Here is a 12,081-nt window from a genome sequence, read left to right on the forward strand (position 1 = left end):
AGCACATGCCTGTTCACTTCGTGAGGGGGCCTTCTCTGGTGACTGGGGCATCCGCAGCATAATTGTCGCATTCTCATCTCGCAAGAAAGCCATGACGACATGCATAGTCCTGCTGGAATGTAGTCGTGTCAGGCTGAGGGAAGCCAGTGAGTCAGGTTGGCATCAATCACTGCAAGTGCAGTTGTCCAGCCACTGGACGTCCCGCCAGACCTCCCCCTTGGTCTTGGCAAAGTTGTGGGACTCTCGTGGTCTGTCATTAACGGACTATGTTTGGCTATGATGTCCTGCCAAGTTGGATATTGCTCTCTTTGCCCCGCCTCCAACATACCTAGGATGCAAAGGCACTGTTCTCTTGAATCAGGGTATACTAGTTTCCTGTCATGTTTTTCTGTGCCCAATCAACTCTTACTAATGAGGGGATTTAGTGACATTCAGGGTCACTCAAGTGTGCAGTATGATCTAAAAAATAAACATGACACCAAAATATTGAATCTTTATCCAAAATCTGTGTACATTATATTTTTAAAAACATACTGGCATAAATAGAATGTTATTTCCTTTTATGCTCAATGTACATCTGGAATCCAAAATCCTGTTTCAGTCATATGTGTTAATTCTATGCACTTCCCAGTAATCATAATCAATAAAGGTCATGCAGTTTAGAGATGACACTGCCACACTTCCATGTGTACATTGAAGGAACAGATGCTATGTACTTGAATTGTTTTGGATGTTTAGTGCAACACGCCAAGGTATGCTAGATAGCAAGGTGTGTTTGTATTCTATATAACATGAATCATAGATGTACACTGTTAATCACACTTTAGTAGCATGAAAAGTAAAGGTGACAAGCAGATTTTGTTAAGAAGAGCTCAATGTCTGTTAAAATGCAGTGATGTGAAATAAATTGTATGTTAATTTAACTTTACACCCAGGAAACCCTTTTATTATAATGTGGATTTCCAGTGGACTGGATTTCAGTCAACCCAGCTCAACAACAGCTGACCCATAAATGCAGGGGAAATCTAGCAGAACATTCAGCGTGCATGAGATGAGAATACATATCTCCCTATTGCTGCTTTAGTGATTATAGTATAAGGTCCTGCTAATGTAGAATAATGCAATTGACATTTAGACCTTGTAGTATGCATCCAATGTGTAATAGCTATGGTGATTTTCATTTTTAGTATTGCAGGTATATGCTGTGGTCTTGTTTTGATCTCCACATTCCCCTATTAGAGGGACAAGTGCCTGCTGTATTGTTGCAGATCCCCCTAACACTGCTTTTGTTGGGAACACGCAGTTGGTGAATTCAGTTCCTCCCTTGCCTTACAGATATGGATAGTGGGTTCATATAAGAGCATGTTCCTTATACATAATGAACACAGGAGAATAAAAGGCTCAATGTATGCAGTACAATTCATAACTGATCTTAGGGAGCTGACGGAAATGAATAGTTCCATTCAATATATTTCTTCCTTGTCTCCACAGCAGTGTGTGAGAGCTGGAAAGAGCAGGGTGTGTCCGTTCTGAGAGAGGGAGTGGGTGGAGGGACTGTCTCGATCTCATTTTTCCTCTTGAGCTCTTTCTTTTTGTGAAGGAAATTTCATATGCCCCTGGTGCTTTGAAAACCAAATGCATTATGGTACCTATGTAGCATAACTCACAATTTCATTAAACACTGTTCATCCCATAAAGGTTTGTTTTATTCTGGCCTATGGGATTAAATTATACCCAACTATGCACCCATTTGCACCCTTGTGTCCACGAACTGTTCACAGGAGCAAGCAGGCAGTAGCTCATGGTTATGACTTTCACATGTAGCTGATGGTATCTCATTTTATTGGTAAAGAGTTGTGGAGCTGTTTAAACTTGAATGAAACGTCCATTTTCAATTAAGTCAGACATAGGAATTTCTCACTTGGTTATGACATTTTTTTTTCTCTTGGGAGATTTTGCCATGTCTTGTCTAAAGGTCTAACTTGGTCTGTTTATATAAGCACAAGGTACACCAAAAAGGGCATTGTGATGTGAGTAAATAAGCTATGAAATAAGGTCCTGCACTTTTCAATTATTAAGGAAATTGTGGAAAGATCTGTTAAACCTTCCTGAAGGTTTCCTATGCTTTTAATAGGCAAGTCAGACTAGAATCTCAAAGGACACGAGTTATATGAAGTCACTGATCTGTTTTCTGTTTCAGTTTAGTGAGTGCAGTGTTTTTAGATGCTAAGCTCTACTGATCTCTTATTTACTGCTCTCAGCACCATAATGACATCACAGTACTGAAGAAACTGTTCCTCTCCAGTCTAGTGGTATGCCAACAGATAAATACAAGAAAAGATTGCTATGATACCAGACCTCCTGAGAGAGAATTAACCTTCAATGATTGTGCCCAAGCTTTTTTTTTACTGCTGTGTATTTACTGTGGAGGCATTCTTGAACTGTTGTTTTTTTTTTCATTTCCTCTTTGAACCCTATTTCAATGAAATGTGATTAAATATTACTTGGAAAATGTTCTTATGGTGTTTTTTTTATTTTTTAAAATTTGCATCTCTATTTTATGTTGGACAGCTTTCTGTAGTACTTAAATAGGGCACAGACTTCCACTTTTCCTCATTATATTGGTATGCAGTTATTTTACTAATGATTCGAATGAGAATGAAACTGCTCTGATTTTACTGGATATTATATGCAAGAGAGACTTTTTTGATGGTACTTCTGAAGCAGTCAGGAGTTGATTGGAACACAAAGACGAGAATGCCAGTATAGTAAAAGCACACAGAGTTTTAATGCATGAAAAGAGTGGAGTTTCAGTAAACATTTGTTTGAGGTGGCACTAAATACATTCAGCTTGACTGCGGTTAGCAATCATGGTTCAACAATCTTTGAGACTCACAATAAGCAACGGCAGCGCAGCTGTTGAAAACAAATGAGGACTGTTTGTTCACCTGTTCGGTAAGACAGAGACTGTGTGCACCTTTTACAATACATTTTTTTTCCAGTGCAGTCTGGAACCAATGAATGAGGCTTTCCTAAATTAAATCAAGCGATGGCAGATGAATTTAAGAAACAAGACTAAACGCAAGCGATGTATTTACCATGCAGGCTCCTCTGTCCGAGTGAATTGATAAATTCCTCTGGATTTCTTTAGGAACAAAGTAAGGATTGTGACGCAGGGGACTCCAAAAGGATGAGCACAGGGTCTTTTTGGTATGAATGCTACTTGGTCATTGTTTGTCTTCCTGGATCCACTGCTGAAGACCAACTGAACAGCCGGACACAAAGACTGCCCTAGTCTGTCTCCAGAGGTTTAGGGCTAAAGTACATTCAGCAACAGTATTAACTGATAGAGACCATTGTTGATAAAAGCACTTTATATGATCTAATTTGCAGAGTATTAAAAAAAACAACTTTACAGTGGCAGCTCAGTTGATTAATCACTACCTAAATAGTGCTTCCTGTAAGTCACCTCTTGAGTAACAAACTGGAATTAAAATGGCCTATCCTATCATATACACTTTCCTTGATTCAAAATCGAGTTGTGCTATTCGTCTGCTTCCCAGCACATGTCTGATATCATGCAGCCGGGTGTCATTAAGTGTCTGATTGTAATGTCTGGCAAACTAGTAGACATGCTCGGTGTCAGTCTTTCAAATCTATAATTTAGTTGAAACAAAAGAAAGCTTTTCTTAAGTAAATTATACTTGAATATGCTACTACAAATGTAAAGGCACAAAAAAACGTTTTCAGAGTGAAACGGACTAAACGTACAGTATATGTCGTGTTGAACTGTTTCAGCGCAGGAAGCTTTGGAACAGAAATATGTACACATGCGGAGCAAGTCACTTCTGAACAGCGTACTAGGGTCAATGTATGGAGCACTATGTCATGTGATTTTCACCCTTGTCACAGATGGTGAAGAATACAGACAAAACAACATATCGCCACTTGCCTAACAGAACGACCTCACGACAGGAGACGTGATGGGCTTGCTAATGAAACAGTGCCCCTTTAACTCGTATGGTTTGATCAAGGTAATTCCTCTGGCTCTCACTAGGTGGCACTACAATCCTGCATGCTGGAGCGAATGCCACAAAAGGTACAGGGATACTGGACCCATAAGTGTGTGCGCCGGTGGGGGTATTTATTCAGTTTTCTCTCCACTTATTCCTTGCGTTTTCTTTCGAATATTTTACAAAAAAAAACCAATCTAAAACCTAACTGAATGAAAATGAAAAAACTAACAGTATATTTCCACATTCATAAATATATATTTATCCTTCCAGCATCTTTTTTTAAAATTTATTCTCTACCTCTAATGTAGTGCAGGGTTAAGCAAAAAGGGAATGCCTTCATGCTGTGGAGAGAGAAACTCATATCTTTTCAGACTGCAGCTCCTGGCTTTGAAGGAGGAGTGTCGTATTTGAAGTTACAGTTTTCAAATTCCTGTCATTCTATCTTGTAAAAATCAGAAAATATTACGACTTATCCTGCTCTATATCAGGAATGGCTTTTAAATATAAGAATAACACGCAGACTTTTAAACAAATTATGTAATATTCAAATGGAAGACAATGTATACATTATTAAATGTTTTCTAGAACAATACTGCATCTTCTAGATTAAGACCCACAATTCACTACCTTGTTTTGGCCAATCACAAACCAGCTTGTTTGAGAGTGTAGAAGAGAGCGAACAAATAAAAACAGCTAGGGAACCAATCAGATGCTGGACCACCATTTCTGATAGAAGCTTCTGGAGAACACTGACTTACTCTTTAACATATAAAAATACTATACCAAAATGAAATACAAATATATATTAGAATCTGTTAGGCATTTATGTATAAAGAGAGGGCTAAAAGAGTTAGGTTACATCAGGAAACAAAATTTAACATTAAACAATGCAAAAAAATAAAAATTCAAACATAAAAACAAATATTCTGCACCTTTGTTTTGTAATAAAAAAAAAGCTCTACATACATATCCACTTGTAAAATCTTCCACACATGCAATAGTTTGCACAAGTAATACTGCAGGCATAAAAAGGAGGAGGAACTAGCACTCCACCTGTTCACACTGAAAGAGGAGGGGGTGTGGTTAACTGAATTCATGCTGTTGCTAGGTGATGCTTCCTTAATAATGTGGTCACCTAGCCAACCAGACACCTATATCCAAGATGGCAGAGAATCCAGTGAGGAGGATGCTGAGATGCCACGGGCTTCTAAAGTCACTCTGACGGCCCCTTCACCTTAAAACAAGCTGAGTGACTGCTCAAACCACAGACCATCTTGTGTTTGTGTTTACTTAGAGGAACAGTGTTATACCAAAGCCATACGGCGGATAACATGGCTCGTGTTTATGCACATACTAGGTGGTGCTGTTCGAGTGAATATAGTAACGACGGGAAAACTTTGTTCCTCTGACTTGCACTTTCATCAAGGGGCGCTGAGCACTGCCATTGCAGGAGATCCACTATAATACCTGAGTCAGGCTGCTTTCGCTCCTAAAACACTCTGAGAGGTACTTTTGACCAATCACATCAAACACTGGAAAAAAAAAAAGAGAAGAAATCGCAACATCAACCTGTAGGATATTAAAGAAACAAGTGTGCCAATGAGTAACTCTCAGATTGAAGGTTTTCGTCAAGGCTGCAGACTGTCTTTCCCCTGTAGTTCTTGAGGGAAGTAACTGTGTAAGTGGAGCAGGATGGGCAAGTCATAATTGGCCCAGTCTGACAGCTGTGCTTGAGCCTTAAAGCAACTGGGAGACTGTTCACTTATGTTGGCTAACCACTGGGGCTTGTCAAAACCACAAGACCTGAAATCCCGATCAACAAAGCCAATCAGAACAGCTCTGCACTTTCAGCTTTATCCTGTACTACTCCCACGTTCTCTCACTTAGAGTACACTTCTGTTTGTGCCTCTGTATTTTTGGATTTCTGGGACTCTGTATTTAGTTTTCTGTCCATATTTTCCTGTTTTGTTTTTTTGTATGGGTGTGTGTTTCTTCCTCACAGTGTTAATGCATGTGAGTAGGTGCAATATAATTAATTTATATCGTAAAACTGCCAGGTACAGTCCGGTCCAGGATAGCCAGGCACAACCATTGACCTCTCCGCAGACTCTTTCCTAAGCAGTGTGTGCAGCTTACAAACACCACCAGTCTCTTAGGACAGGCTGCTGCGCTGTGCTGCCCAGCCCATGTAACCACTCTACCACTCTGCACTGCTAATGAGCGAAAGGCTGTGTCTTTAAGGGCTGCTTTCTGGAAGCATCAATGGGATAATCTCGAGGCTTTCTAAAGCCCAAATCATGGGCTGAAGGATTTAAGGTTAGACTGTGTAGACTTGTGGGAATGATCTTTCTGAATGCAACACTTAGGAACCTTTGAAAAATGTTGCAGGAACAATGTTTTTTTGTTGTTGTTTTTTTTTTTTGTCTTTTGTCAAACACCCTCAGAAGGGAAGTAATGTCCTATTTTACAAACATTGCTGTCCATAATATATATATTTATATATATATTTCTTTATACTCTCTCTCTCTCCCGGGTCTGTCTGAGGTCTGCTACATGCACCCCACACAGCCGCACTTGATGGTCTTCTCTACTTCCTCGGTGAAGGAGGTGCCGTCGCTGCACTCGAAGGTGTATTTCCTGCGCTTCATCCGCTGGCTGCTGCAGCACGCGCCGCTGTCGCACGCCCCGCTGCACTCCACCCACGACACCATCCGCGTGGTCTGGCAGATCGCGTAGCCGCGCTGCACCTGGTAGAACTCCCTCACGGGCTCTCCCCGGCACTCCGACTCTGCGGCACAACACCAAACAAGCTTGGCCATCAGCGCTCCTCGCTCTCCACCGGTTGCCTGTTATAAAGCCTCATTTTGGGGGTTCCAGCTCCTACCACCTCTCAGTAGCTCTCAGGGGGGAAAAGAACCGGGATTTCGAAGTTTCATAGCAGAGTGATATTAAAACTTTTGACATGTCGCAGTTTGAAGGAGAATTGCATTTAAGAACAACGAAAGCAGAATTTGTAGGGACAACAGTCAGTGCAACACTTTTTTAGTTTGATGGTATGATAGTACTATCTCATCTTAGTAAAATCGTGGCCATGTTTAAAAGCTAGGCATAGAGACACTCATTATTTGTTTTTTTTTCATGTTATTCCTTTTTTTATGGGGTCTCTGACAAATATAATTAATGCCATGTACCACAGACATCACTACTGCTTTTCTGCACAGACATTCCAGAAAACGCCTTTTTTAAATTTTGACCCATCGGTTAGTTTTTTTCTCTCCATTTTAAGATGCCCAATCTTGAATCACTTGCTCATGAAACTGTCTCTTGACTCTACAGCTTCACATGAGGTATTCGGGGGGAAGGGATGAATCCAGCAGACACATCCTCTAAAACATAATCTGATGATTCATCTGCCTTCTCCGCAATATGAGCACTGCAGCGCGGATTTCAGAGCTCAGACAGCAGAGGGAGGACTGACAGCACCACAAGCTCAGATGTTGAATGAGCCCTGTGAAATCATAGGTCACTGTGGCACGCTGACAGACTGAACAAGGAACTTAGCCTTTTTAGTTTTGAACAGAGAAGATTATGAGGGGATCTGATCCAGGTATTCAAAATCCTCAAGGGCACTGATAAAGACACCCCAGCTCATTTCTTCAGAATGAACAGTGAAACATGAACCAGAGGACACAACTGGAAACTAGGCACTTAGCGCTTAAAACTATTAACAGTGGCTCTGTGGCTAAGGATCTGTGCCTGTGGCTGGAAGGCAGGTTCAAATCCTGCGGCTGGCAGAGGAATCCTACTCTGTTGGGCTCCTGAACAAGGCCCTTAACCCCAACTGCTCCAAGAGTGCTGTACAATGGCTGACTCTGTGCTCTGACCCCAAGCTTCTCTCTCCCTGTCTGTGTGTCTCACACAGAGCAAGCAGGGGCATGCGAAAAGACGAATTCCTACTGGAAGAAATTGTATATGGCTAATAAAGTGATCTTATCTTATCTTCTTTACACGAAGGGTTGGAGAATGGAACAAGATGTACTATGTGATACCCAGGCTTTCTTTTCAAGTTGGATGAGATCCTTGGATCAATCATCCAGCCATAGATGTGCTGAAGAGCCTCCTCTCGTTTCTTCTGTCCCTATGTCCAAGCCTTCTTTAGTCAACTCGTGCCTTGGCAGTACTTGGCCAGTTGTGCACCCCTGCTGGAGGAATTCTGGTTCACTATACAGTCCTGGTCTCCTGAGCTCACCAGTGCCCCCTGCCGCTCCTCACCTGTATCGCACAGCTCTCCACTGTATCCACTGTCACAGTGGCAGTAGGCCTCGCCCACATCAGAGATCTGGCAACGACCGTGTTTGCACTGTAGCCTCTTGCAGGGATTAAAGAGCTCCCCCTGCTGGTTGCACAGGGCTCCGCGATACCCCTCCTGGCAATCGCAGCGATAGGAGTCCTTGTCCAAGGGCACACACTTCCCATGGACGCACCTGGAGGCAGACACACATAACACAACACAAGCGTCAGTGACACGGGACAGGAATGTGGGCCTTCTGGGCAGCAGGATTGATAGCAATTTGGGATTTCAGACTATGAACCTGAGGCTTATGGGTTCAAATCCCACTCGGGATGGTGCTGTAGCACCCCCCAAGCAAGGTGCCTAAATGCCCTGCCGTGTAAATTGGTCTGTAGATCAGCATTGCACTGTGAATGGGAGTTTGTTCTCAGGCAAAATTTACTAATTTCATATACTCATTTAAAAAACTTTTTTTTTACATTCTCTATTTGTAAAACATAAATAGTAGGGCTCCTATAATAATAATAATAATAATAATAATAATAATAATAATAATAATATATACCTCAGAGTGTGTTTAGACCTGTAATTTTTGTCATTAATTTGCTTCCTAATACATTTGTTAAACAACTATAATGTTCAAGTATAGACACATCTAACATGTAGTCATCGCAGGGACACATCTTTTAATTATTGTCTGTCTGGTGTCAGCTACAGTTGCAGGAGTGACATGAATTAAGGCCACGTTCTTCACATTGAGGAATCTGACTAGCAGCCGTGAACTGCATCAGACACAGAGTCCCTAATGCATCTAATGCAGCCTGACATTTTGAACATGAGCCCAGTGGACTGAAGACGTGAAAGTCCAAAGACATTAAAGCCAGGCAATGTGTGCAGCACGAGCCAGAATTTTATCCCCCGAATCCAGACCCTTGGAAAGCTGGTGCAATCCTGTGCAACATTCGCTCTCAATACGTCTTTCATCCGAATATTAATAGATGGTATTTATTCATTTTAAGATTGAGTCTAAAATTAGACCACTACATTTCCTGTACTTGATCTGCATCACATCCAATAGATTCCGTACTCAATGAATGCCATTGAGGATATACAGTATGATCCTAAACCGCTTGCTTTAATTCTGTCTTTTCCTGACATTCTCCCTCCCCTCCAGCCCGTCTCCGGCTGCCGGTCCTCACTTGCTGCCCTGGCAGGGGTTGCTGGCTGGCTGATCACAGTGGGTCCCGCTCCAGCCCGGCTGGCAGTGGCACACGGGTCCCGTGGCCCCGTCCGGCTGGCAGATGCCGTGGAGGCAGTAGATCTTGCGGCAGGGCTCACAGCCCGGCACCACCCCCGGCTTCATCTGGGTCTTGGTGAAGTCCTGCAGCTCGTTGTTGATGTAGAGGTTCTGGATGCAGCCGTGGAAGCTGGAGCCGTTGTGGATCTGCCAGAGGCGCAAGGCGGCCGAGTTGACGTCCACGGGCATCCCTGCAGAAGAGACAGAGGCCGCCGTGAGCAAGGAGAGGCTGTGGGCCGCCCCAGCACCCACACAGCAAACACAGCATGAGAGTGATGGCGCCGGAGGAGGAAGCCCATTTGAAAGAGCAGTGCACCCCAGCCCAGCTGACATGTTGGTTAGGAAGACCCCCCTCTGTCCTCCCTAGGGGCCTGTTTGCAGGAACACACACCCACAGCCCGTCATACTGTTTGTGCTCAATGTCTGACCTTGGTGTACCAGCCAGACAGCCACCTGCAGGACCTTAAGAGATTATTTCACTGGCAGAAAAGAAAAGATCGGGACCTTTACAGTATATCCACACATCTTTCTGTTACGACGGGTTTTATGTTAATAAAGACAACAATTCAAAAGTTCCCCGCCTTAAGTATCATGTGTGAAGGGTATGGTTCATGTCATTGTTGGACATTAAGCTGAGCTCATAATTAAAAGTACTGGAGGAGGACAAGCTCCAGTCCTTGCCCAATTGCCAGTACTCTCGAGGAAAAATAAGGGGCTGTTGGGGTCATTTCCAAAACCAAAAAAGCTTAAAACCAAATGATCAATAAAGACCTTTCAACACAGTTGGGCTTTGCCTGTGTCTTCTGACTTTTTCTCAAAAACTGTGGAGCACTGCTTCTTTAAAATGTGAAAAGGATGAAAAAAGAAATAAGCAGGGAAATACTGGTAAAAGAGTTATTTGGACGTCATTCCAGAACAAAAGAATGGATCAGACACTCACAAGCACCCATTCAGACCAGTCTTGGATCCAAAAGCAGTGACACCAGAGCCTGACTTTCTTTGATGAAGTTGCAAAACTATTTGAGATCAAAGACTGCCAATGTCACTGAGGTAAGCACGGGTCTGATAGGGAACGTTCATATTGTAGGGATTCATAGGTGCTGCAAGATTAGTTATCATGCCTGCTTTGTTAACTGAACATGAAGGCCAGAGAGCGAAAAATTGAAAATGACCACATAATGTATTAATTAATCATCTTCACCGAATAAATATGAAGAGCAGTTTTCATTAATGGCAAAACCTTCAGAAGCTGCTGAGGTTTGCAGTCCATATTTATGTCATAAAAGGGTAAGATGATATTTCAGCTGTTTTTCCAAGTGTGCTTTGAAGTAAGCAATAACAGTTTTATCTAGTTTTTCATGTTCTGATTTATGTTGGTTTCTTAATGTACATCAAGCGTCAACAGTATGAATAATTTTTTCTGACTTTAGATTAGACTTCCCTTTTTACCAAGGTGTAAGTCACACTAAGTCTATTTGAAATAAACAGGGATCTTGGATTGAAATAAAGTTGGTTCTTGAAAACTGTTAATCATTCCATCTGTGGTATTAAGTGAGGTTATAGACATACCTCCCAAAAACCAGGTTTGGAAGAGATGCTGAATATCCTGTCAAATAAAATCAGGAATTTTACTGGGAATGGTAAAATAAACATTTCAGGCGCTGTTCCTCACTGGCTCTTATGTCAACGATTTGCTTGCAAGAATGCTCCTTCAGGATTCAGAAAATTAAAAATGACAACTTAGACCAGTGAACTATACTGAGTTTACAAAAAAAGACAGAAACGAACTGATAACTTCACACAAGTTAGACTGTATCTGTTAGGAGAGCTCAAACAGGGTTGGGGACCCCTCAATGATGGTCTGCCTTCTCCAGATCAATATAGACTTCAGCAGGAGCTGAAGAGCCCACAGTGCATCACTTCCTAAAAGGTTCATGTCTTAGTTAAGCTTTAGACAGGTTGCTTCAAGCTTGACTTTCAGACCTGAAGGGATCTGCAAGCCCCTTGCAGGGCTGTGAGCAGGGCCTGCTGTGGGTGCTTGCCCACCCTAACAAACACAGTCTGGGGTCATGGCTGGTGGGGGACGGGGGTGCAGCGTGAACAGAGCGAGGGGGTGATTGACAGTAGTGTAATAAAGAGTGCCTGCGGTAGAGGGAGGTATCTGCAGAGGGCCCCTACCCCCCACATAAAGCGGAGCCTGTCCATTGAGGGGCTGCAGCTTCCCGAAACTGTCCATGGTCATGGGGACGCCTCCATCAATCGACAGGTTCACCATCTGGTCGAAGGTCACCAGCTCCACTGTGTGGAACTGGCCATCATTAATAGTCTCGGTGCTGTGGAAGGAGAAGGGTAACTATTGTACGTTTTGCTCGTTAGCTAAACAACAGCAGCATTTCATAGTTCACATGCTGTCAGCTTTAAAGTGTCAGTCACTTCCTCAGGCCGATTGATAACTTTGTAATTCCATCATAAAGCAG

At 42.6% G+C, this 12,081-nt stretch overlaps 1 protein-coding gene across 2 annotated transcripts in view; it reads right to left on the reverse strand.

The window, feature by feature from the left end:
- Positions 1–2,766: 2,766 nt before the first annotated feature.
- The window catches only part of LOC148835098 (slit homolog 1 protein-like), a 153,547-nt gene continuing 144,232 nt past the window's right edge, over positions 2,767–12,081 (reverse strand). Inside the window, exons 34-37 of one of the 2 annotated variants that reach the window (XM_088915382.1) lie at positions 11,783–11,937; positions 9,507–9,795; positions 8,289–8,500; positions 2,767–6,804 (exon numbers count right to left, since the gene is read on the reverse strand). In XM_088915382.1, the coding sequence (XP_088771508.1) occupies positions 6,566–6,804; positions 8,289–8,500; positions 9,507–9,795; positions 11,783–11,937 (895 nt within the window). In that variant the 3' untranslated portion in view covers positions 2,767–6,565. Of the gene's footprint in view, positions 6,805–8,288; positions 8,501–9,506; positions 9,796–11,746; positions 11,938–12,081 lie in introns of both variants that reach the window. The other variant, XM_088915383.1, reaches the window with a different exon arrangement.

The sequence above is a fragment of the Atractosteus spatula genome, chromosome 5 (assembly GCF_055471065.1).
Source record: "Atractosteus spatula isolate fAtrSpa1 chromosome 5, fAtrSpa1.hap1, whole genome shotgun sequence".
Classification (NCBI taxonomy): Eukaryota; Metazoa; Chordata; class Actinopteri; order Semionotiformes; family Lepisosteidae; genus Atractosteus; species Atractosteus spatula.